General features: G+C 56.9%; 3 protein-coding genes across 3 annotated transcripts; 1 reads left to right on the forward strand and 2 right to left on the reverse strand.

Moving 5' to 3' along the window:
• The first annotated feature begins 6,783 nt into the window (after positions 1-6,783).
• On the forward strand, positions 6,784-9,748 carry LOC130265497 (uncharacterized). Its single transcript, XM_056514597.1, has 2 exons — positions 6,784-8,000; positions 9,028-9,748. Exon 1 carries the CDS (start codon positions 6,784-6,786, stop codon positions 7,948-7,950), a length of 1,167 nt encoding a protein of 388 aa, XP_056370572.1. The 3' UTR covers positions 7,951-8,000; positions 9,028-9,748.
• Positions 9,677-12,921, reverse strand: LOC130265498 (uncharacterized). The gene is made up of 8 exons (XM_056514598.1): positions 12,168-12,921; positions 11,994-12,068; positions 11,801-11,878; positions 10,816-10,869; positions 10,701-10,736; positions 10,569-10,613; positions 10,238-10,381; positions 9,677-10,151 (listed from the first exon to the last, which is right to left on the reverse strand). The coding sequence occupies exons 1-8, from the start codon at positions 12,919-12,921 to the stop codon at positions 9,814-9,816; spliced, it is 1,524 nt and encodes a 507-aa protein (XP_056370573.1). The 3' UTR covers positions 9,677-9,813.
• Positions 12,922-20,480: 7,559 nt separating this feature from the next.
• Positions 20,481-24,523, reverse strand: LOC130264748 (B-cell differentiation antigen CD72-like). The gene is given in 6 exon segments (XM_056513210.1): positions 20,481-22,045; positions 22,380-22,477; positions 22,679-22,827; positions 22,957-23,271; positions 24,091-24,192; positions 24,271-24,523. Coding segments are annotated over 6 exon segments (1,062 nt in total). The 3' UTR covers positions 20,481-21,900.
• Between the last annotated feature and the right edge of the window lie 1,030 nt (positions 24,524-25,553).

Genomic DNA, 25,553 nt, shown 5'->3' on the forward strand with positions numbered 1-25,553 from the left:
GCAGTAGCAGCCCCCAGAGGATGAAGAGCTCATCTTTAGCTTTCACACCAGTAAGAGGGTGGAGTAGAGTGCACACTGGGCACAAACTTGTCCTACACCAAAGCACCCCAGTTTCATGGAGGTGTTGAGGTTGCATGCAGCATCCTTACCTCACCTCCTGTCTCAATGCTGCAGGACTGAAGTGCAAACCTGCTGCTTGTCAGAATTGTGAAGACTCTGCAATAACAGAGCCAGTGGTGGGATGAGCTTCCCCTTGCAAGCAGCTGCACAGCCCCTGGTCTGTCCCACTGCAGACACCGTGGGGGTGACACACGTGGGATAGGACACTCGAGGGGTCCTGGAAGAGTTGGGCAGGAGAGCTGCCCAGGGAGGCCTGGAGGAGCCACACACCAGCTCTCCTAGACACTGCTTTTCTGGGCTGCTGGTGCAGCTCAGAGCTCCCTCTCCTTTTAATTAAACCTGCAACTGCATTTTTCATCTCAAGGGCAGGCCACGCATCTGACCGCACTGCCCGGGAGGGAGCTCGGCCAAGCAGCACTGGAGGGGATCCAGGCATTCTCTGCCAGCCCAGCTCATCTCTGGAGGCCCGTGGGCTGCCTGCTGAGAGCTGGGAATCCCCATTCTCACTTCATCTCCCAGTCCCAGGGTGGGCAGAAACCCACTCCCTTGCCCAAGAAGCCAGCACAGCTCAGGGCACAGTGAGGTGGACTGCAAGTTCAGAAAACACAGCACTGCAGGACAGAAAGGTTTTTTGCTCACTGCTCCAGGCACCAAGCATGGAGAAGCAGGTCTCCCCTGTGGGAAACCCAGCACAGGGGGTGTGTGTGCGCCTCTCCCACCAAGCTTGTCTACGAGCATGCTGGGACACACCATGGAAGAATCAAATTCCTCTCAGTCACCTCTCCTTTGCTGCAAGGTCAGGAGCACCAGTGGGTCTAGTGAGCTTTTCTGTCTGGGCTCCCCAGAGCCTCCAGGCTCTGCCCCATGAGGAATGCTTCTGCCTTCCCCTCCTGCTCAGAGAGCTGGGGTCTCTGTGACTCCCACCCCCTCAGTGTAAACAGCTTTCCCGATGTTCCATCCCTGCCTCTACCAGGCACAGCAACCACATATCCATGGCAACCGTATCCCCATAACAGCCAGGTACATCTGACATCCCCATGGCAACCAACTCCCGGAACAGCCGATGGAGAGCTTTGCTTCCTCACTGCTGGAGAGGGACGGGGGGGATTCGAGCCATACCAGGTCAGGTGGTGGCAGGGACCTGGGGACAGACACAGCAGAGTAGGGCTTTTGTGTGTGTGGGGCAGCATAAGCCTTCACAGCCTCTGTCCTGACAGGTAGGATGCAGCGACACAGGGTATGCATGAGAAGTCCTGGGAACAGTATCACCCTGATCCAGCCTCCTGCATCCCAGCTCCATCCTGCCTGCTGGGCTGTCAGTGCCATTGGACCAGCACTCCCTGCTCCAACACAAGTTTCTTGGAAATGTGCATCCCAAACACTGGTGTTGTGCTCCCTGCCCCACCAACCAGCCTCCTCCCACCCCAGTCCCCACTAAGGAGGTGCTCTGCCTGTTGCCCTCACTCCGCCCTCCTCGGGGGCTGCCGGGCCCTCCCACCACTGCCCGCCCAATGCCTGCTGTCCAAACCCATCACCCAGCAGCCCTGACGCAGTCTGTCGTTGCAGATGGCAATTGTATGCCATGCAACTTTAATGTGTCAGGCCTGAATTATTGAGCCCTGCAGCAGACTGCGTGCACACAGGCAGGACCCGGCGTCCCTCCTCCTCTCCCTGCCCATGTGTGCCTGACCAGGCAGCAGCGGGTGGGGCTGGCGAGAGCTCCAAGGTTTTGGGGTCTCTCTGGGGCCACAAGGGTGCTGTGCCCCTTGCTAACCACCGTGGCTAGGACGTTGGTGGTGTCACCAAATTGGTCACCTGGGGGTTGGTGAGCCCACAGGCAGGTGTGTAGGGAGGGATGTGTAACTCTGCTGTCCCAGCCTCAGCATTTCCTCCCTATATCCTCCTGAAACCCCGTGTCTAGAGGAAACAGATCCCCTACAGCTGGCCTGCGAGTCCTCACCCCTCCTGCTTACTGTGCTGCCAGGCCCCAGGGAGGAAAAGCTTTTCCACCTCAGTCAATGTAAATCCCACAGTGGATACAGACAGAGCTTGCTCCCTGGCCGGACATGGCTGTCACTGTGCTGCTCTGGGGATGATGAAGGGCTCAGAGGATGCCCTGGCTGCTCTCTTATTTTTGCAGTTTGCCTGAAGCACCCTGCAGCCACTCGATGATTTTCTCATCAGAGTAGCAAGGCTTGACTGCCCTCCCCACACAGACCCATCCATCACCACGGCTGGCACCACTGTACAGCTCGCAGGCACTGGACCTGCTGCCCTGCTCGGTCCCTGGCTGTCCCTCAGCCCTGCAGGCACTGCCTGCCCCATGGGCAGCCTGAGGGAGCAGCTCTGTGCATGCAAATAAACCCCTGTTTTCCCTGGGGCAGCTTGCTCAGCCCTCCTTCCCCCCCATGCCCTAGCTCCAGGTCTCATCATCCCTGCTGCCATCTGCAGTCTTCAGGGGATGGGATCAGGGACCCCTCAAAGCTTCAGCCCCATGCTGCATGCTGGGGTGAGGACCAGGCACTCACAAGTGGGAGATAACAGCTACAGATGGAGAAAGCCCAGCTCCAGTGCCATGGGACAGCTCTCCAGAGCCTTGTTCCTGGGAAACACCCTGCCATGGGCACCTGTCCCACAGAGCCGAGACACAGCTTAGCATGACAAAGTCAGCCCAGAGCAGGGACAAGGGGTTCTCAGGGGGACCTGGGGCACTGAGAGCCAGCGTTGTCCCAGCAGCACATCATGTCACAACACCTGGAGAAGTGAGGAAACAGAAGGGTGGCAGGGCATGCCCGGTTTGGCACAAGGGTAGGGTGCAGGGGCTGTGGAGATGAGGGACAAAAGGCTTGGCTGTACCCACAGAGACCAGAGCATTGCAGGGGGAATGTGTCGAGGGACAAACAGCTGCCGTGGTCCCATGGCTGGAAGGGAGCAGCAGACAGGAAAGGGGGACACTGAGACATGGGAAATGAGGAAAATGTGGTGGTGATGCAAAGCATCACGATTTTCAGCTGCTGTTAATTGAGTTTCTTGGAGAGGTTGGTGGGGAAACGTGTGGGGGGGCTGGATTCAGGATTTTATCCCCGGCAATTTAGAAGAGGGCTGTTGAAGACCTGCTCTGTCGAGTGGAAAAACCACTTGAGTCGTGCTTAACTTCATCAAGGGAACTGCATAGAAATCAGGGAGCTTGCTAAGAGAAATTAATAGAGCAGCCAAGGGGGCAGACTGCCTGCAGACAGCATGAGAACTGCTCAGATCCGCATGCTGGAGACTTCCAGTAAATGAACACGTCCTTTAACAAGATTTGCAAGGCCAGCATGGCCAAGGAGCAGAGTGAGTAAATGGGTGGGAAAGGTCATTCCTCAAGGAAGGGAGCTGTGCCAAAACGAAGGGCACATGAAAGGGGGGGAGAAGGTTACATGAAAAACCAGAGCAAAACAACCCCCAAACAGCCTTTGAGGAAGATCTTGGCAACAGCTTAAAATTGCAAATAATTTTGCAGAGCTAAATTTGCTAAATTGTTGCCATAGCAATGAGAGTTTGGGGATGTCCGGGGTGCATCAGAGTGCTGCAGCTCAGATCTACCCCTTTGGATGAATCTTGGGGTAGGATCTGTGAGTCCTGCAAGCTCTTTCTGTTAGGACAAGGAAGTCAAGTGTTTCTATCCCCAGAACAGATATCTACAGCCCACAAAGGGGTGATGCTGAAGGAGCAGCCTTGGCACATCCTGGCTGGTGAGCAGAGGAAGAGCTGCAATTGCAAGGACAAAGTCTACAAGTACAAAATGCAGCTGCACTTGCTGTCAACTGGTAGGAAATTAAGGCAGTTGCTCTTGTGAGAAATCAGCCTTGCACCAACAGAAATCAAGCTGTTACACCAAATGCAATCATGGATAAATTTATCTTAAGAAGCAAGCCTGCAGAGGAAGATAAAATCATGTTAGCAGAGGCTGAGAACATTGTCCATAGGATGCAAAGCCACTGTTCCCTTTATGGCTTGCAGATTAAAGTTTTCCCTTAAAAATCATTTCCCCCCACTCAAACGCTACCACTAAAATTTCCCTTGAGTCCTGAATGCTAAACAATATGTTGTTATGTATGAACAGAGCTCTCAATGGAGACTGCATTAAAGAAATCACATTGAAGCTTCCTGTTTGACTGCGAGATGTGCCTGCAATGAGAGGAATATTACAGATTACTCTTACTTTACATAAATATGCTTCATCACCTCCACAGCTAAAACACAAGGCTCTGCATTTTGAAAAGGAATGTTTTTGGCTAAAATTAAATGGGTTTGGAACAAGTGCAATCCAGAGGCTCCTGGCTCAGCAGGAAGGGAGGTAAGTCCCTGAGGGCTCCGTGTGCCAAGTCCTCCTGAGAAGCTTTGCCCCAGGGCTGCCTGCAGTCAGCAAATCTCCTGCCAGCACAACTACAAATCCCAGATGAGCCCATGAGGATTGTTGTTCTAATTAACTAATGAAGTCGTCTCCTGTTGGGAAGATGGATAATCTGAGCTGGAGGCTTTCTCCCTGCTGTGGGGGAGGACCTGGAGCAACACCCACAACCTCTCAAGGGACCTCATAAATGTTTGCACATCCCGAGGTTATACTTGCTGCAGGGAGGTGCCAAGTGCTCCCAGACACAGCATCTCCCTGCATCCTGCCTTCAAACTGCCTTCAAAAACCTGTCTGACCCCGTCCTCTGTCTGGCAGGTCCAAAAGCAGCTTGGCTGCTCTCATCCCTGAGTTTTCACTTTGGTCTCATAATTTTTAGGCAAATCACAAGAGAAAAATTAACGTTTGAGGAGGGTGAAGTCTGTGCAGGATCTCCCTGAGCTGCAGCCATGTGCAGCACAGGAGGATGCGCTTCAAAGGGAGGAGCCACTTCATTAAAAAAGAGAACTAGGGCTTTTGATATCAAGATAAACATCCTGATACACATCAAAGCATCTTCCTCTCCTTGTCCTTAGACACCCTCTCCTGCTTCACTTAAGTTCTGGATTTTGGAATTATAGCTCTGCCTAATCCATGCTGTGCTGCACCCCATATGGATGGTTGTTTGGTGGGATAGGTTCTTGGTGCTCTTTTGTGGTATGTGAGACCTTCAGGTCATGTCCATGAACCTGAACACTCTGTCATTGCCTTTGATTCCACATATGAACAATTAAGAGCTGCTGGTTTCTATTTCCATTGAAAAAAAAAAATGTTTTTGAAAGAAAGTGCAATAGAGAAGGTGCCAAAGGCCAGCTGGGTTGTGAGAGCCCAGTGGCATCCATCCCTCTGGACACCCTGCCCGAGGGCTGCAGGGCCATCCCTGGCAGCAGCACCCAGCAGCCTGGGAGACAGAACTGAGGTGTTTACACTGACCACTGGCACAGGGAGAGGTGTAAGGGTGCAGGAGCCGTGTGTGCACTGGGTGGAGTCACACCATGGCAAACCTCTCTTTCAGTATTTGGAGATGATGAGAAGGATTTCATAATGGTCAGGAGCCTTATCCTGTTCCTAATAGCTCATGCTTTTGCTGTGGCCAGCGGCTTTATCAGGGTGGCCATCAGAGCTCAGCTGCAGGGTGAGCTGTGGCCAGGGGGCCTGTGCACCCCTCACCAGGTCACCCAAGCCTTGGGACAGGAAAGAGAAGTGGAGTGGCTGATGCAGAGGGGAAGACATAGGACTGAGCATTCAGCTATTAGCAGCCAACTACAGACAGCCCAAAGCTGCTCTCAGGGCAGTCATTCGGGTACATTACCTGTACCCCAGGTTTGTGAGATGGGACTGGGCTCAAGTGGGCACAGAGCAACACCTCCAGGTCACAGCACGGCACAGGGGCAAAGAGCTTGCTGCCACTGGCAGGTAACAACTTCATTACTTAATTCTTCTGGATATTAAACATAGGCTGTGGACTGGGGCAGGCCAGGCAGGATGGAGAGGATCAGGAGAGAGGTACAGCTTTGACTTGTTCTGGAGCGGGTCAAAACCAGGGAAAAATCCTCCCCTCAAGCCTCCACTATCCCCCGGATCCATTCTAGCTGCCCTGGCAGCTGGCTGTTGGGCTTCAGCTGCCCTGTGCAAGCTGTTGTGTGTGTCAGAGGTGGAAGGAGTTGTATGCCCAGGCTGCCCAGAGCAGCATCCTCAAGGTCCCTGGGCCGCCAAACAGCAACACTGAAATCCTACTGAGACGTGCTGGTGCTTTCACTTGCATTTCTAGCCTGGAGAAAATCTTGCATACCCTAGAAGAAGCCCATCCTTTTTTCCTGTGTTCTGCCGGCTGTCACTCCAGCCCTGCAAGTGCACTGCATGTGTCTGGAGGGGGAGGGTCTCACCAGGCAGGGCTTGTGATGGACACGCCAGGAAAGGCGACGGCTGTGTCTGTCTCAGAGCCTTCCTCACCTGCATCCCTTGTGCCAGCCCGTTACGCTGGCTGGAACCTGGCACTGCATTCCAGGACTCGGGGCTCGCTGGGAAGGGGCTGGGGTGCAGCCCCGCTCCTGGCCCCGCCCGGAGCCCCGCTGGAGGGGAGCACGGCAGCCTGGATGCTTGGCGGGCACAGGGAGTGCTTGGCCCTGGCAGGACACCGCACGCCTGCCCAGAGCCGGGGGGTGAACAGAGCCCCAGGGGCGCAGCGCTGGCCAGCCCCTTGGCAGGGCGGACACCGTGCCGGGTCGGCGATGGCCCAACCGCTGCGGGCCGGACCGGGCCGGACCAGGCACCGAACCCGCCCGCAGGCGCCCCGGGACTGCCCGCCCGTGACGTCATGGAGCCCCGCCCCCGCCCTGCGATTGGGTGGCGTGCCCGGCCAGACCCGCCCGTCTCTCCTTTCTGAGTTCCTATTGGGTGATGAGCTGTCACTCCGACCAGGCTTCCCCCGCGCGGACGGGCAGGGAGCTGCGGCCCGGAGAGTGCGGTGCCTGCGCCCGTGCATCGCCTTTGTATCGCTCTGCAGCCCCGCCGCCACCCCGCTGCACCCCGGCATCCCTCGTTGCAACTCCCGGCACTCCTCACTGAACCCCCTGCACCTCTCACTGCACCCCCTGCACCTCTCACTGCACCCCCTGCACCCCTCACTGCACCCCCTGCACCCCTCACTGCAACCCCTGCACCTCTCACTGCAACCCCTGCACCCCTCATTGCAACTCCCGGCACTCCTTACTGCACCCCCTGCGCCTCTCACTGCAACCCCTGCAACCTCTCACTGCACCCCCTGCACCTCTCACTGCAACCCCCTGCACCCCTCACTGCAACCCCCTGCGCCTCTCACTGCACCCCCTGCACTTCTCACTGCACCTCCTGCACCCCTCATTGCAACCTCTGCACCCCTCACTGCACCCCCTGCACTTCTCACTGCAACCCCTGCACCTTCAGTGCCGCTCACTGCTCTTCACTGCAACCCCCTGCGCCTCTCACTGCAACCCCTGCACCTCACTGTATCCCCACATGTCCCTCCACTGCCTCTTCAATACACCCCTCACTGCATCTCTCATTGTGACCCCCTGCACCTCACTGTACCCCCCACTGCCCCCTTCAGTGCACCCCTCGCTGTGACCCCCTGCACCTCCCACTGCGTCCCGTTGCACACTCCGTTGAAACTCCCAGTTCCCAGTACCTCACATCGCTGTGTCCCACTTGTATCTCTGGTGCCATCCCATGCACCCCTGACTTGCAGCCCCCAGGACACCCCCCGACCCCCAGTCCCTGCTGCAACACCACCCTCCTCAGCAGCCAGCTCGGTGCTGCATCCCTCTCTCAGAGCACTCCTCACTGCCCTTCACCGTCCTGCCAGGGACCTGCTCGGAGAGGGGACAGCCCACCCCACTGCCCCAGCGCCCCAGAGCTGAAGGAATGGAGCTGCGGTGCCCCAGGGCTGAAGGAGTAGGTGTAAACTCAAGTGAGGAGCTTGTCAGAATGGCAAAGAGCAAGCCAGGGTGCTGGGGAGTGTGGTGGGATGACAGGGATCATAGCAGGCTGATTGGGAGCACTACAGGGCAATCAGTGGAATGATGGGGAACACAGCAAGTGTGGAGCATGGGCAACCAGAGCCCAACCATTGCAACTTCACCAGTGCAAGCAGTAGGGCTCAGGAACGGAGATCCCAGCTTTTTCTTTTCTTTGCCCATCCTGATAAGTCCCAGGGAGAGAAATCTGGGGCAGAGATGTTTGCAGGCAGTGCCCCATCACTGTGAGGCTTGGGGCCAGAGCTGCTGGCCAGCAGCCAGGCGGTTTCTGCTTCTGCTTGGGAGCACAGAGCATGTTTTGTATGCAGTGGTGGGAGCATCATGCCCACCAGGGCTGGCCCTGCTCCCAGCAGCCCCCGCAGACCCCAGCTCTCTGCCCACTGCATCACGAGGCCAGCGTGCCTCTGCGGCATGCCTTTCTCTCTGGCCCGAGGTGCACAGCTGGAATGGGATGAGGGACGGTACCAGCAGGGGTCATGGGCTTTCCCAGAACTACCCACCCACGTTTCTCCCCTGCCAGATGATGTCTGGGCTGTGATGTTGTTGCTCGCTGCGATGTTTTTGCTCACTGCTGCTGTGACACGTGTCCCCTGCCACCTCGCTGTTGGGCCCTGTGACTGTGCCCCTGGTCCCTCTCCACGTGGGATTGGCCACATGTGGGATGCTCCAGACAGCTGGTGTGTGCACCTGGAAGACCTGGGGTGTCCTGGCAAGCTACTGAAGATGGTGGGGCAGGCAATGGGCCAGGATGTGCAGTGGCAAGGGCAGTTCAGGGACATCTAGCTGGGACATTTACTGCAACATCACCCTGAAGGTCACGCATGGCATCCAGGCAGTGGATCCATCATCCATATATCAAGATGGGATGACGACTGCTTCAACATGGACTGCTTGTCCACCTTCTTGGCTGGGCTTAATCTGGCATGGACTGGCCTCTACATGATCTCCCTTCTCTTCCAGGAGAAGTGCCAGGCCACCTGCCAGCACTCCAGAAAGTGGCATCTGGCATAGCAGGACTATTTTCATGATGTCTGCATGCTGTACACTTCATCTCCATGGACGTGGAAAAGAGATTCTGGAGGCAGACAGCACATTGCCCCATCCCCGTGCAGGATGTGCACGAACTGGTGAAGGTGGTGGGTACAGGAAAGAGCAGAGACCCTCTTCTAGGCACAATATGCCATGGCATGTCTGCAGCTGTTACCTGATGGTGATCCATGTATTAAAGCAGGAAGATCCCTCCTGGAGCAGCAGGGCCTCACCAGAGTGTGTAGCAAGCCCATGGCACAGGCTGTGAAAGTCCCAGCTTGTCCCCTGGAAGAAACCTGCCAAGGACCTGGACACTACAGCTGCTGTACATGCTGCTTCCTCAGCACAGCATCACCCACCCCTCTTCCCTTGGAGAAGGATGCAGCCTGAGCTTCCTGGCTGGTGATGCCCACCCCAGGCTCTGCTGTAAAGGGTAGAAAAAGTACATCTGCCCCGCGTTGTGTGGGTTTGGGAGTGTCTCAGAGTCTGTAAATAGCTGAGTTTCCCTCATGCTCATCTCGAAAGTGAGAAGGGGAACATTCCCCAGAGAGGGGGAAAGAATTGGTCAGTTGCCATCACTGGCAGAAAACCTATTTTTAATTTTATTAAAATGTCTCTCTAGTATAAACTTTCAAAATATCTGGAACCTCTGATATAAAGATTTGTGCCATGGCTCTGTAGCAAGGCTGTTGCTCCTGGGACCAGTGATGGTGGCACTCATGGGGGGATGCACCTGGCATCAGGGGACAGCTGAGGCTCCTCTTTGTGATCTGGAGAAGGGTGGGGAGCACCAGGGGAGCAGGGCACTCCAGAGCCACCCTCAAAAAGGGGCACGTGGGGGATGTAGTGGCCAACAGGGCCAGGATAGGTCTGTGGCCGTAGCAAGAGTTGGTGCAGGGTTTCGCCCACCTGCACGAGGCTGTGGGAGAGGAGGTGAAGGTGGGAGACTGTGTCGCTGGCCAGGCTCTCCAGCAGTGCCTGCTGCTGCCGTGATGTCTGCAGGATCTGCACCAGTAGCTGCTGGACGTTCTGGAGCAGGCCTGCCACGCCAGACCCTGCAGTGAGACAGGGGTCAGTGGCACCTCACCATGGCTCCGAGAGCTCCCTGTGAGACTGTCAGAAAGATGTAGGGAGCACCCACCATGCAAGCTTGTGTCTGATGCATCTTCACCTGCTGCTGGCTGCTCACTCATGGCTGCTGTCCCGTGGGAGTCTGTGGCTGCAGCAGCCAGTGGCAGCATTCGGTTTCCTCTTCCCACCCCCAGGGACGTCTCACCAGGAAAACCTGTCATGAAAGCTTGGCATGGAGGAAACAATAGTGATGGAGACACCCAAGCCCCAAATTTAGCCTGACTATGTCACAGAGCCTTGGGAGGGCACTGCCTCTGGGAATTCATGCCCTTCTCACTGGCAGGACAGGATGGAGCTGTGCCCTGGAGCACGAGAACCTGCTCAAAGCTGCAGACACTTACCGGCCTTTCCCTCAGCTCCTTCCTGCTTCAGATCAGTGTGACAGCCTGGAAGGAGAGCAGACACAGCCTGTGAGCTGCAGCCACCTCCTGCCCCAGGGCACACAAGCATGGTAGCCAGGGCATGGTACTCACCCAGGAAGGAGAGGTGAGGGAAGCAGCCACTGGTGTCTGCAACAAGAACCATATCAGACCCTGCTTGTGGGGCTGAGGGGGTTTACTGGGCTGAGCAGGGCAAGAAAAGCCTTACGTGGCATGGCAGGGGATGTGGGTGGCACTCCAGTAATTTGGTCCCCACCAGCTGCTGGGAGAAAGCAGAGAGGAGAGATACACCTTCTGAAGGGACCTGCTGGAGGATCACCACCAGCCTGGGGTCTGCCCAGCTTGCCCCGGCCAGCCCCTCAGCCTGACGTGCCCTAGCCACAGCTCCAGAGCGCCCTGCAGGGCCCCAAAGCATTTCAGAGCTAGGTACAAAAGCAGGAGTCACTCACCCACCACTGCAATGCAGCCACCTCTGGGCTGGAAGGCAGCAGCGGCGGAGCAGCGCGCAGCAACGCTACACAACAGACTAGGATTGGAAGAGAAGGAGAATCCCACATCCACTTGAAACTGCAGGGGGAATTTGGGGAGACAGAAGGTAGTTACCCAGTGTGGGAAAATGGCCAGGGTGCCCACACAAACCAGACTCAGGGATGTGTCCTGCATCACCTCAGAGCCAAATCCCTGGGAACGTGAGGGGTGTGCAGGATACACATACGGGTGGGCTGGAGGACGGGAGAGCTGCAGGCAGCTCTGGCCCTCACATACAGCCCAAACTCATCTGAAGCTTTATTGTGTTACTGGGCAAGTAAGGAGCCAGGAACTGCTGAAGGAAAGGGAGTCACATGCCCTGCAATGCCCCAGCCACGAGATCCCTGTGCTGTACCAGGGCCACTGCCCCTTCCAGACCTCCTGCCTCATGATCTGCCATGGGGCAGCCAGCAGTCTCGCCATGCCCTCAGGCTGAGAGCCCCTCTTGCCCTATCCCAGCAAGCCCCATCCCCACATGCTCTGGGGCTGGTTTGGAGCCAAAGCCTGCGGGGACAGAAGTCCAAACACACCCATCACTGACCATCCCCGCGGAGGAACATGTGATGGATGCCCTGATCCTCTTAGCCTGCCATTCCCATGCTGGCATGGGTTTGGGCTGGAGCCGTGGCAGCCGAGCCAGTGCAGCAGGGCACCTCAGTACTTACAACTCTCTGGCTCGTCCTTTGCACACTGCAGCACCGGTGACAGCAGCGTGCCGGGGGTGTCCCCGCCAACGTCGTGCTCTGCAGAAGGAGGTGAAGGGGTGCAGAAAACAGCTTCAGTAACTGGGGGAAGAGGAGTGTCTGCCACCTCGCAGCCAGGAGAAGCCCTACTCTGGCTACATGAGCCCACGGATACCTGGTGGTTCTGGTGAGGATGGAGAGTGTGTGGCAAGGGCTGACCTGCGCTTTCTGGTGGGCAGCTTCACCACGTCTAGGGGGGAAGAGAACACAATCAACAGACCCGGGTGTCCACCAGCGCTCCACCAAGTCCAGCCACCCCGCAAACCCACACGCCCATCCCGGTCCCCACCTGGCATCCTCCGCTCGCCGAAGACGGGCCGCCCGGCCGCCTTCCAGATGCTCTTCATGGCTCGGTAGTGCGGCGGCAGCCGGGCCGAGTGGTGTCCCGCCCTGCGGCGCGTCTCCCGCTCCGAGTGGAACGCCTGCTTGAGCGCCTTCCACTTGGAGCGGCACTGGGCCACGCTGCGCTCGTAGCCGGCCTCGGCCAGGCCGCGGGAGATCTGCCGCCAGAGCGCCTCGTTGGGCCGCGACGTGGAGGCCATGAGCAGCGCGGCCTGCCCCGAGCCCCCCACCAGCGACAGCAGGCTGCCCACCTCCGCCTGCGACCAGGCCCGCCCGCGGGGCATGCTGCCGGGCCGGGCCGGGGGGACCCTGCGCTCCCCAGCGAGGATCCCGGGAGGATGCCCCGCCGGGGGCGGCACCGGGAGGCGCACCGGGAACCGCGCCGGGAACTGCACGGGGAACCCGTGCACAGGGAGCGCCGCGCCGCCGGTGGCACCGGGAGCGGCACCGGGAGCGGCACCGGGAGCGGCACCGGGAGCAGCACCGGGAGCAGCACCGGCACCGCACCGACCGCCCCTGCGCCGCACCGGGCGCCGCCGGGAGCCGCATCGAGCATGTGCAGCCCCGGGAGGAGCCGCTGGGAAACGTAGTCCTGGACGAGATATCCTCCCCCAGCGGCAGCCGTCGCTGTCTGCCCGCAGGCTCCCGGGGTCGGGGAGCTCTGCCGCTACCCCGTAGGAGGGCGCGGCAGGGATGGCCATCACGGCAGCCCGGCAGGCTGGGGCGGGGGAAGGAGCGCCCAGACCCCCCATTTTCCAGGGCTGAGATGCAGCTGCAGCCCCACGCAAAGCAAGTGGCTTGTAAGCAAACACCCGGTGGCCTTGCTCCTTGGAGAGAGGGACGTGGGAATGTGTCCTGTGCCCCAAGGATACCCAGTCTTCCCGTGCAGTCCCTAGTCAGACCAGACCGAGAGAGCCACACTTGTTGGACCTGGAGGAGAGAAAGTTCTGGGGAGACCTTAAGCAGCTTTCCAGTACCGGATGGACTATAAGAGAGCTGGAGAGGGACTTTTTACAGGAATATGTAGTGATAGGAGGAGGAGGAATGGCTTCAGACTGTCAGAGGGCAGGTTTAGGTTAGATATTCATCATAGAATTTCAGAATATCCTGAGCTGGAAGGGACCCTCTGGGATCATCAAAGTCCAGCTCCTGGGCTTGCACAGGACACCCCCAACAATCCCCCAATGAGAACATTGTCCGAATACTTCCTGAGCTCTGTCAGTCTTGGTGCTGTGATCACTTCTGTAGGGAGGCTGTTCCAGCGCCCAACCACCCTCTGAGTGAAAAATCTTTCCCTAATATTCAACCTCAACCTTTCCTGGCACAGTTCCCTCAGGTCCTGTCACTGATGATCAGAGAGAAGAGATCAGTGTCTGCCCCGCTGCTTCCTCTTGTAGACTGTGATGAGGTCTCCCCTCAGTCTTCTCTTCTCCAGGCTTGAGCAAACAAAATGACCTCAGCTGCTTCCCATATGGCTTTTCCTGTTTTAGGAAGAAATTATTGCAAAGGTGGTGAGGCACTGGCACAAGTTGCCCAGGGAAGCTGTCGATGCCCCATCCCTGGCAGTGTTCAAAGCCAGATTGGATGGGGCTCTGAACCACCTGGTCTAGTGGAAGATGTCCCTGTTCTTGGCAGGGGGCTTGGAATGAGATGACCTTTAAGGTCTTTACAACTCCATGACATGGCTGCCCAGCCCAGCCATGGCTGCATGTTTGAGCCAGCAGCCATTCCCACTGCTTGCTGCCCCAAAGCCAGGACTGTGCTGGCCCCTCCTGCTGGGATGCTGGCCTCAACAGGGCTGCCCCTTGCCCCAAATGTCTGGTAGTTCCACAACCCCCTGTGCTTTTGTTGCAGGTGGTGCCTCTGGGGACCCCACCAGGAAGTGACACTTTCCATTTTGCATCACACCCGTCTGAGAAGTTGGGCTGGAAAGGGTTGCCACTGCCCCTGTGGGCTGCAGAGCAGGAGACCTTGGAAGGGATGGAAGAGGGTGTCATGTATGCTGACCTGCGCTTTCCCCCCACTCCAGGTAATGGCTCCCCAACTCTCCCAGTGGGTTCCCTGCCCTCCTGCAGCCCCTTGCCTTCCCCAGAAATGTCCTCCCAGACCTGCTCCCCCCACTCCCTCTTTTTGGGTGTCCTCTCTGAAAGAGCTCCTCTCCAGCCCTGTTGAAGACTGCCTGCTCTTGGGGTGGGGGGCAGGAGGGGCTCAAGGGCAGGGAATGCCTGCTGCACCCCCTTGCCACAGCACAGATGTTTCCCCTCTCTGCTCTGTCACCCAAGCTTTGCATGCAGGGAGATAATTTCTAGGATGACAAAGCTGCTGCAAATGGGCTCTCCCCCACTTTTTCCCAGGCTCCCCCTCTGCCTCCTGACATTCCACCTGGGATTCACAGACATTTCCTGGCTCAAGGTTCCCCACTGCTCCCTCCCCCACTCCCCAGTCTACGTTAACTCCTTTTCTCAGCTCCTCAGCAGCGAATGCGCCTGCCCTGGTCCTGGGCAGCCCTCAGCCTGGGTCTCCTCTCCCTGATGCTCCTGCTGGCACAAATCATCCTTGTCAGCCTGAGTTTCCACTGTAAGTACCAGCCATCCAGTGCCCAGATCTCTGTGGAGGGGGTCTTGGGGTCAGGGCTGGCACTTGTGTAGTAACAGGCTGAGCTGCAGCTTCCCCATGGAGCTAGGTCCTTCTCCTTGGGGCTGAGGGCATTGAGGGTTCTGGGGCAAGAAGGAAAACTGGTGAGACAAGACACCACCTACGTGGCTGGAAAAGGAAGCTGGGGCGACAGCGTGGGCTTGGGGAAAGCCACTCTGTCGCATGGCAGTGAAAGAAGGGCAGGGGGCACAGCGCTGGCACTGAAACTGAAAGACAGCAGCACTTTGCCTGAAAGCCTGCATGGAAGGCTCCCAAGCAAAATTTGCAAGGACCTGGACAGGCTTGGTGTACCTAAAGCAAGGGACACCTCACCTGCATGAGGCTGTCCTGTGGGAGAGGACACTGGGTGCTGTTGGGAGCAGGAGCCCAGAGCTGCTGGGACACATCTGTGCTCTTCTGCTGTAGATTTAGTGCAACAACAAACAAGCTGCACACATGGTCCCTGGAGTATAGAGGAGAGCCCCAGCTGTGGGAAACACACACTAGAAGGTAAGAGAGCCTGGTGGGCTCCTGGGTAAGGTTTGGAGAGGGCCTTACCGCTTCTTTCAAGCGGTAGGATCTGTCTATACTCGAGGATGCTTCCCTGAGCTCAATCCCTATATATTCCTTCACCTTTACTGCCTGTCCCCTGGCTTGTGGCATGGAGAGCTGCCCCAGCACTGCTGAACAGGCTGAACTCCTGGGACCCCATTAGAAGCGATGACCCCAGATGGCTCAGTGTTACCTGGGCACGACACCAGCACCAGGATCATGGATGCCACCAGCATCCCTGTGCAGATGACATCAGCTTCTGGTGCAGCTGAAACCTTAACTGAGTTCCCAGGACTTTGGAAATTGTGTCTGTATTGCCTCCCCAAACCTGCAGCTCCCTACTCTGCTCATTGCCTGCATATTCCTGTAACCATCCCCTCTTCCTGGGGCTCTGGGGCTGGAAGGTTGGAGCTGGGCTCCCTAGTGAAGGCTAGAGCAGAGTGGTCTCTGTGAGGCAGACATACAGTTGGCTGATGCATGACTGCCCACTGTCACCCTCCTGGTCCCTTGGGCTGGGGGCTGGTGGCAGCTCCTGCCAGCTGCCCCATCCCACCTGCTGTGTTTCTGGTGTGCAGGGCCATGCCAGTTTTGCCCGGTTGGCTGGCTCTGGGATGCAGGGCAGTGCTACTACTTCTCCTCTGCCAAAAAGAGCTGGGAGCAGAGCAGAGAGGACTGCTGCTCCAGAGGGGCACAGCTGGTCACCATCCAAGCCAACACCACCCTGGTGAGTGCACCCAGCCTGGCCTGTCCAGCTCTCTGTGACCATTGGGCAGTCCTGGTGACCACCCCGCGGTCCCTCAGCAGTCACCCCCACTCAGCATTGTCTCAGCTTCCTGGCCCATGTGCCTAAAGCCCAGCAAAGCCTCCAGGCAGGGAGCTGGCAATGCTGTGCCCATACAGCACAGCTCCCATCACTGATGGTGTGGCTGGGCTGGATGTCCCCCCAGGGGGCTCACGTGGGTCCTCTCCTGTGTTAGGCTTTCCTGGTGCGCACAGCTAACTTGGATGCCTTTCACGTGGGGCTGAAGCAGGATGGCATCAGGTCTGACTGGAAGTGGCTGGATGGCACCACACTGGAAGGGTGAGGCTATCTGCTTGTTCCCAGCTAGGCGTCCTGAGGGTCCAGCATCAGGAATTGAGGTGGTGGCAGGGACAGGCATGCAGGGATGTGATCCATCTTTTGGCCACCTCTTTTCCTCCCAGGACTGCATTGGGGCATTTTAGGGAAGGGGCGTTTTTAGCAGGGGCCTGTCCCTGGTGCCCACACTCTGCCTGTGTGAGGGGCTGCAGGAGATCCTACAAGAGCAGGGTCCCAGTCTGGTTGGTGCTGAGCCCTGCTAGCATTGACCTGGGGGTACTTTGTGAGTGATGGGGCTGGGGGCATCAGGGCATGTGGTTCTGCTCCATGGGGAGAGTGGGCTTTCCCCCACTCTCCCCTGTGCAGTGTCTGGTCCCTGGCTGCAGGAGCTGCTGATAGGACAGCCTCAGTTCTTCCTGTCCATCCCATCTCAGCCCATCTCTCCCTTGCAGGATCTTCCCACTCCAGCGCTACACCAGGTCCTTCCAGGCCTGTGGCAGGGTGTCAGGCTTGGGACTTTTAGGTGGTGCATGCACGGAAGCCCTCAGATGGGTCTGCAAGCAGAAAGCAGCCACCCTGCAGTGGCTCCAGTCCTCATCTCCTGCCTTCCTCTGGGGAAACACCACCTACAGCTGTGTGAGGCCCTGATGGCTGTGGTGACCCCCAGCCTGTGCCACCACCCTGTTCCCTGCCTGACCTCAGTGCATTCCCAGGGCATTCCCAGGCTCTGCTGCCTCCTGGCCCAGACCTCTTTACCCTCCAGAACTCTGCACTTTGCCAATAAATTCTGCCAATAACTGCAGCTGGCTTTGGGGTATGGGGGTGGTAGGATGGAGGTGCATCTTCCAGCTCTCAGACTCAGTTGCATCACTGTCAAGTGGGAAATTACATCTGCTGCTCTGTGGCTGGAAGCCAGCAGCAATCCAAGGAAGCAATCCATGGGAACATGGTCCAACGGCAGCGTGAAGCAGCTCTTGTGCAGGCTGGCACAGGTCCTGTGAAAACTCTGGCATTTCTGATCAGGTGTTTGCCTGGGCTTTTGTTTCTTGGGGCATGCTGCTGAGAGATGACCCATGGCCTCTGCAGTGCCATGGAGGACTTGGGCTGGGCAGCAACTTGTTTGGTGGTGCCTGCCCAGTCTGAGGAGGTTCCAGCAAACACCCTCACTTTGTTTTGGGGCTGGGTGATGTGTGAGAGCCTAAAAGGCCAGCTGGGTCTTGATTTGGAGTTGGTTGGTCCCAGAAGCTGTTCTGGTTTCGGTATAGACCACTGGGTTGTTCCAGCAGCCTGCAGCTCTGGCACAGATCTGACTGGGACTCCCTCCCAGCACATGCCAAAAGGACCAAGTCCCCACAGCCAGTGCAGCCTGTCAGCCTAGCAGAACTGGGAGGGGGAAGTGTAGCCCTGCTGTGGCTTGTATGCATGGGCTTGGGCTCTTCACAGTTTGGGGACCTGAACACAGAGGATGCTGAGCAGGAGGGAACTTATTCACTCCCCAGCCCCTAAAGTGAGAACACATGCAGGAAAAAAAAACAAAAAACAACACTTTTTGCAAATAAAGCAACTACTTCTGCTTTTCTGCATATGAAGATGTGTCTCCATGCAGTATGTTCTTAGCCACACTTTGCCACCTGACCACAATGGAGAAGAACAGGACTGGGTTCCTGGGCTGCTGCTGCCCAGCTGCCTGCATGGCCCAGAGTGTGGCCCACACTGACCTGCAGTTTGCTGAGGCCCCTGCTCGCTGCCCCCACGTGCCCTGCAGACCCCAATGAGGATGACATTCACACAAGAACCTGCTGCTGGGGTTGGTGCTGACAGTGGCCAGCCGGTTGAGAGCCCAGCACAGGGTGAGCAGTGGGTGATGGCAGTGGGACCATGGGGTGATGCCCATGGGCACTCATCATGTTGCTGGTTTCCCATGGAAAAGTCTCAGATGTCTCGTTCCACAAAGCCATTTATTCACACATAGTAACACAGAAACAGCTCGAGATGGTTCCTCTGAGGAGAGATGCCCAATAAACAAACCCTTGGGCTTTTATCCCCTCATCTGCTTGTGCTCAAGCCTTGCTCCTCCTCCTCAGTTCTCTTTTCCTGCCCTGTCTCTATGTCCATCCACCTTGCTTTCTTCACCCCTCTCTTTCCTTATCCAAAAGGTCAGCAATTCCTAGCTCCTGCTGTGTCTGTCTCTGTGTCCATATATCTGTCTGGCACCACTCATCTTCCAGCCCTTTCCTATCCCAAATGTTGGCAGTTCACAGCCTCTCGCCTTGGGCTCATACACAGAGCTCAGTCTGCACTTCCATCTGCATTTCTAACTGCACCTTGCAAGCCCAGCTACTGTTCTGCTGGAGCAGAGGTATTCCTCAACAAGGGGACATCTGTACCAGCCTTCCAGCTCACCTCTGCTGCTTTCCACTGAGGGTGGTTTGGTGAAGGAAGGTAAGATGGTGACACTGGTGTCCCTTTGAGGACTCTGTTAGTTTTCCTGGCTGCCCCTTATCTCTGCCACTATTTGTTGCTGGCTCCTGTCTTGCCTTTTCTTATCCCTACATCATCTGTCCAGAGCTGAGCTCTGTTCTCTCACCTTGATACCAGGAAGAAGATGTAGCACACCTCCTGGGCATGTGTTATGGATGGGGAAAGCCAGGCAGGATTTACCAAGGGCAGGTGATGCCTGTCTGACCTGCCTCCTGCTTTGGGAACAATGGGCTGTGGATAAGGGGAGGGTAATGGGGGACCTTTATCATGAGCTATTGAGGTCTGGGATGTGGTGTTCCATGGCCTCCTTACTGGCAAAGTGGGGATTTATGAGGTCGGGGGAAGAGGAGAAGAGTGTGGGTGGAAAATCTGAACAGTGGGAGGGCTGCAGTGAGTGTCACTAATGCCCTTGCTCCCTTGGCAATCACTGAAGGATTGATCCTGGGGTTTATGCTCCTTGGAGCTTTCATCAGTGCACTGGTGATGGGTAGAGGATGGCCTCTGGCAGCTGGGGGGCAATACCAAACCACTGGTGTGAATACTGAAGGGCAGGACTGGGGTACAGAGAGGCCTGGAGAAATGGCTTGATGGGAGCCTGCTGATACTGGAGTGGGTAAAAGTGAAAATCCTGCAGCTGTGAAGAAAGGAGAAGCCACACATCAAGATGGGCAAGCAAGCAGCCATACTGAACCAGCCTGGGGAAACCATGAACCAGAGACTGGATGGGGTCTGCAGTGTGTCCTTGTAGTGGAAGCTACGACACTGTGGGCAGTGGAGGCTGGAGTTCAGGGCTTTAGGAGCATGGAGGATGCCTGGACTCTGCAGGACAAGCCAGACACAGTAAGTCTTTGTTTTATATGACAGCTGAGACTGTAGGGGACCTGCAATCCCATCCCAGCCTTGCCATGCCATTGGGCTGGCTCCACCAGCCTCTTTTTAGGGAAGCTCTCCTAGGAGCTGCCCTCTCAGTCTGAAGCCATTTCCCTTTGTGCTTTTGCTCCAAGCCACTGTGTGAAGTCTCTCTCCAGCTCTCTTGCAGACCCTTTTGGTACTGGAAGGCCACAGTAAGTTTTCCCTGAAGTCTCCTTTCCAGGCTGTACAATCCCACTTTTCACAGCAGTGATGCTCCATCCCTCTGATCATCTTGGTGGCCTCCTCTGGGCTCCAGCAGGTCCCTGTCCCTCCTGTGCAGGGACCCCAGCTCTGGCTGCAGTGCTCCAGGTGGGTCTCACAGAGCAGAGCAGAGGGGCAGAATCCCCTCCCTGCCCTGCTGCCCACGGGGCTCTGGATGCAGCCCAGGACACGTTTGGCTCTCTGGGCTGTGAGTGCCATGGCTGGGGCATGTCCAGCCTCTCACCCACAGCATCCCCAAGTCCTTCTGGGCAGGGCTGCTCCATCTGTTTATTCCCAGTATCCCTGTGCTGATACTGGGGTTGATCTGACCCAGGTGCAGCACCAGCACTTGATCTTGTTAAACCTCATGATGCTCCCATGGGCCACTCCTCAAGCTTTTCCAGGCCCCTCTGGATGGCATCCTGTCCTTCAGGTGTGTCCTCACACCTCAGCTTTGTGTCATCTTCAAACTTGCTGAGGGTGCAATTGATCCCACCGCTCACTTTGACAAAAGTACTAAATAACTTTGGTTCCAAGGTGGGTCCCTGAGGGTCAACATTATCACCAATGTCCACATCACGACGCTGAGCCATTGACCACTATCTTCTGGATGCAGGTGTCCAACCTTACCCACTGAGCAGTTCACCCATTGAATCAATTGGTCTCAAATTTAGGAGGGGACTGTGCTGAAGGCTTTACAGAAGTCCAGATAGAAGGCCTGTGGCCCTTCCCTTGTTCTGTGATGCATTTGCTCCATTGTAGGCCACTGGGTTGGTTGGGCAGGACTTGTGGTGAAGCTGTGCTAGCTGTCTCAAGTCCAGCTTAGCAGAATGGTTCCAAACACATTCCCCCTCTGCAGAAACACTGAGTGAAACAGGGAGGACCAGAGCTGCTTCTGGACTCCCCCCCACACCCCATCTGGGTCCTAGACAGGGGTCTCTCATCACCTTCCTTTGGCAGATAAGGTCCTACCACATTCTTAGGGATCTTTCCCTCTTGGGAAAGGGGTCTCCCCTTTTCCCCATGTTCCCAAGTCTCCCCAGTGCTCCTTCCTCTCTCCCACTGTCTTATCAGTGCACCTCCATTTTTCAGGACCACCCTCATTTGCAGTTCCATTGCACCTTCTTTCTTTCCATGGTCTCAGGATTCCCACATTCACCTCCCATGGTCTTAGGCCTCTTCATTGCCCTCGTTTTCCTCCCATGGTTTCAGAGTTTCCTCATTTGTCAACCATGTTCTCAAAGCTCCCCAGCACTCCCCCACTTCTGATATGGTCTCAAGGCTTCCCAGCATTTTCTCATGCTGATGGCACCACTGTCAGCACCTTTTCAGGCAGGACCCAGCCCAAAGCCCTGGGAAGGTGATGAAGGCAGAAGAAAGGGCAGGATGAGAGCTGCCAATGCTAAGAGAAGGCATAGGCTGTAAATCCAAAAGTCTCCCAAAAATGGACAGGTTGAGGACATCATTGTGTCATTCCCCCAACTCTAAAACGATGCAGATGGCAGATCCTGCAGCCCTGGCAGCCTTGGGGTAACAAAGAAGGTGGGAGCTGGGCTCTGCACTGGAGACCTAGGTCAGAGCTGCACTGGCCGGGGCACACAGGGACATGCAGTGGCACAGTACAAAGCAGTATAATATGTGTATGCATGAGTGTGGGAGAGAGGAATAAGGTCTATTTTCCAAAATCCTTGCTTTAAAATAGAGACACTTTTACCCAGCAGTTTTGCAACACAATTGACACAAAGTGTGCTCATGTGACAGTATCTCGTGTCTCAGGACAGGTCCTGCTTCTGAGTCCAGTGATGGAGGGGTGTGGCAGCAGTCAGTCCTCTTCCAGAAAAGCAGGTCGGGTCTCAGATGCACTGTTCAGCTCTGGGGATTTCTCACAGATCCACTGGAAGGTTTGGTCACAAGAAAAATTCCACATTTCCCCATTAAATACTGACCAGCACTCTGAATTATGGTGTCTCCTAGGAAAGAGGGCATATCTCAGGGCAGCAGTGACAACCTCCTCACTGTGGACACCACTTCCCATAGATCCCAGTGCTGCTGGGGCAGGCAAGGCACCTGGCACAGAGATCAGCCTGAATAAGTGTCACATTCCTCCTCCAGCTCTTCTTCTCTGCCACTTGGATATTTGGCACTGCACCCCAAAGCTTGGCTCTATCCTCACCCCCCCTCCCTTGGGGCTCTGCTCATGGGACCATCAACCATTTTATTGTGAGGTGTCACAGGGGCAAAACAGCACCTTTCTAGTATGGCAAAGGGGTGGGTGCTTGTGTCAAGGACTCTTGCACTTACAAGTGGTATTTGCTGTCTGTCCTTCCAAAAGATCTCCTGGTCCCGTGAAAAAGTCTTGGTCCAATCCAGTACTTTGCCTTAGACTCGTGCACAAAATGCTAGGGCAGAGAGAAGCTGTCAGCCACCTGCTTCATGACCAGCCACTTGTCAGGTGCCCCGGAGCCCCAGGGCTGGCTGTGCTTCTCCCCCGGGACTGCCAGGATGGGGACCTGGGCCCCATGGTGCCCCCCTGTCACCTCCACAACACTGCCCTGCCCATCCCCACCCTCCTGGGGGACCACAGCTCCCTTGCTCTGTACCGGCACCATCGACGGTGGCCACATGTCTTGGACCAGCAGTTGAGCAGATTGATCTGTGCAGTCTTTCAGGCTCTGCTTCCAGGTCTTGTTTGCCACTGAGATGTAGAGACACCTGCTCTTGTAGAGTACCCAGCCTGTGGGGCAGCAATCTGGGGGCAAGGGCACAGCTCAGGTGCTCATCCTTCTGTGGATGCTTGGGGAGCTCAGCCTGGCTGAGTTCAGCCCCTGCATCTTTGCAGCAGCAGCATCACCTGTGCCCCAACCCCATCGGGCTCTACCTGTGTTCACGCAGGCACGCAGGCTGCTCACAGTGCTCTTGCTGGCGTTGAGCCTCCCCTGCACCACCTGCATCTCCTCCTGCAACACAGCCAGCTCCTGCTGGGTATGGCCCAGCTCAGCATTCCTTCTTTCCAGCTCCAGCTGGGTGATGTTGTACTCATGCCATACTCGCTGCAGCTCTTCTCTGGCCCATGCCAGCTCCAGCTGTGTCTGCTCCAGGTCCTGCTCCCGTGCCCTCAGTGCCTGTGACAGGCGGCCAAGCTCGGTCCTGTGCTCACGGGAGGTGTCCTGCAGGCTGCGGGAAACCTGCCAGTCTGGGGACAGAGTGGGTGAACTGAGACTTGGGCATGGGGCCCTGCCTGGGGCACGGCTCTTGCAAGGGAGAGTAGGGTAAGAGTATCTGGCTGTGGGTGGAGATTGTCCTGGGGGTGCCAGTGGGAAGGCAAGTGGAGGGAAGACATTGGAAGGCAGTGGGAGACTGTGGGAAGACAAGGAGAATCAATGACAAGGTGGTGGAAGGCAGTGGGAGGCAATGGGAAGGCAGTGGAAGGCAGTGGGAGGCAATGGGAGGCAATGGGAGGTTTGGTGGAGAGTGGGAGGCAGTGGGAAGCAGCAGGAAGCAGTGGGAAGGTTTGGGGGGCAGTGGGAGGCAATGGGAAGCAGTGGGAGGGTTTGGGGGCCAGTGGGAGGCAGTGGGTGACAGTGGGAATAAAATGGGAAGGAAATGGGAGGCAGTGGGAATAAAATGGGAAGGAAATGGGAGGCAGTGGGAATAAAATGGGGAGGCAATGTAAGACAGTGGAAAGTAAGTGGGAGGGAAGGGGAGGCAGTGATGGGGAGGTAGTCAGAGGGATTAGGAGGCAATGGAAGGGAGTAGAAATGGGAGGCAGCGATAGAGAGTGGGAGACAAGTGGGAGGGGTTGGGAAGCAGTGGAAGGCAGTGAGACGACAGTGGAAAAGACTAGGGGAGACAGTGGTAGGCAGTGGGAGGCGGTGGGAGGCATCTCGTGGTGACCACGCAAGAGCCCCGGACCCCAGCCCAGGACCCCTCCTCCCTGCCAGCCCCCCGCAGCCGGTCCCTCGCCCAGCCCGACGCCCGGTGCTGCCCTCCTGCTGCCCCCACCCCGACTCACAGCAAGCGCCCAGGGCTACGACGGCCACCAGCAGCAGCAGCAGCAGGAGCAGGCTGGCTGCCAGCAGCGCTGTGGGGTCGCGCCATCGCCGGGTCCAGCGCCCTGCAAGAGAGGAGCACCCGCAGGCATCGCCCCGTGGTCCCCTGCCGCCGCCCCGCGCCGGAGCATCCCCGCTCCCACCTGGGCTGGGCGCTGCTGTCACCGGCCCCAGCGGCACGTTCTCGTAGGGACTGTCATCGTCGTCGGGGACGGTGGGTGGGGGGCCCGCGGCGAACTTGAGGTCGGCATAGATCACGCTCTGGGCCATGCCCCCGATGGCCCCGCGCGCTCTGCCCCGCTACAAAGGGAAAATGCAGCTGGTTTCTGCAGAAGCAGAAGTGTGCTGAGGTGCAGCGGAGGGGAAAGTACGGCCACAGCACCGGCGCCCTGCCATTGGCCAGGCACCACCGTCTTTTTCCCCTCCACACACCGAAACTGCTCAGTGTCCCCTGGGGTGGCGCTGGGGCGGTGCAGCTCGGGGCTGGAACATGGGGCAGAGCTGTAGGGCTGTAGGGCTCAGCCTACAGAGAACTCATCAAATTCCCGAGGGCAGGGGGGAGCAGGTCTGGATTCCAGCTGGGAACAGATAGCTCTGCTGCTGACTCCATCCAGGATGGGGGTTCCTTCTTCCTGGTGGTCTGCTCCAGGGTCTGAGCATCACTGCCCTAACACCTAAAAAGGACTGAGACATTGCAGCATGACCTTTCACTTCTCCTCTCATCATGGCCACATCTCTCTACTCTGCCAGGAAGCACACTATGGAAAACCACATCCCAGACACAGAAGGGTCATGATAAATTACCCCATTGCTCTCCCTTCTTCCCCAGGCTAGTGCTTCCAAGCAGTAGGAGGTACATTGGGCAGTCACCCAATAAATGCCACTGGCCTTTCCCCTGCATGTCCCCTGGATCTGGGCCCCTGCATGCCTGGGCAGACATGCTCTATTTTCTTCCAGGAAGGTTGAGTACAGGCTGCTCAACCTTTAGCTTTCTAAACCTCCTTCCTGTCCCCTTTGAAGCTGGCTTTGATTTTCCTTTCTCCACTGGTGAAAAACTTCCCTTGCTCTTGCAGAGATGATGGATGGTGGCTTTGTAACACTGTGCTCCACCAGCACTGCTGTGCACCACCAGTGTTCAGATGTGCCCATCTGACCATCTGGAAGATGGTGGGAGGCAATGGCAAGGCAGTGGAACAGAGTGGGAGGCAGTAGCAGGCAATGGGAAGCAGTGAGAGGGTTTGGGGGCAGCCTTTCTGAAACCTGCCCTTCTCTGGATGCACTTCAGTAAGGACTTCTGAGATGCTGAGGACCTGGAGGGACCAAGAAGAACGTTTTGTGAATACTGGGATTGTGGTTTTGGGAAGGGATGGCAAAGGGGATGCCACTGATTTTTGTAACACACTGGCACTGTTTTGGAGCAATGCCA

This window comes from Oenanthe melanoleuca, chromosome Z (assembly GCF_029582105.1).
Source record: "Oenanthe melanoleuca isolate GR-GAL-2019-014 chromosome Z, OMel1.0, whole genome shotgun sequence".
In the NCBI taxonomy this organism is placed as follows: domain Eukaryota; kingdom Metazoa; phylum Chordata; class Aves; order Passeriformes; family Muscicapidae; genus Oenanthe; species Oenanthe melanoleuca.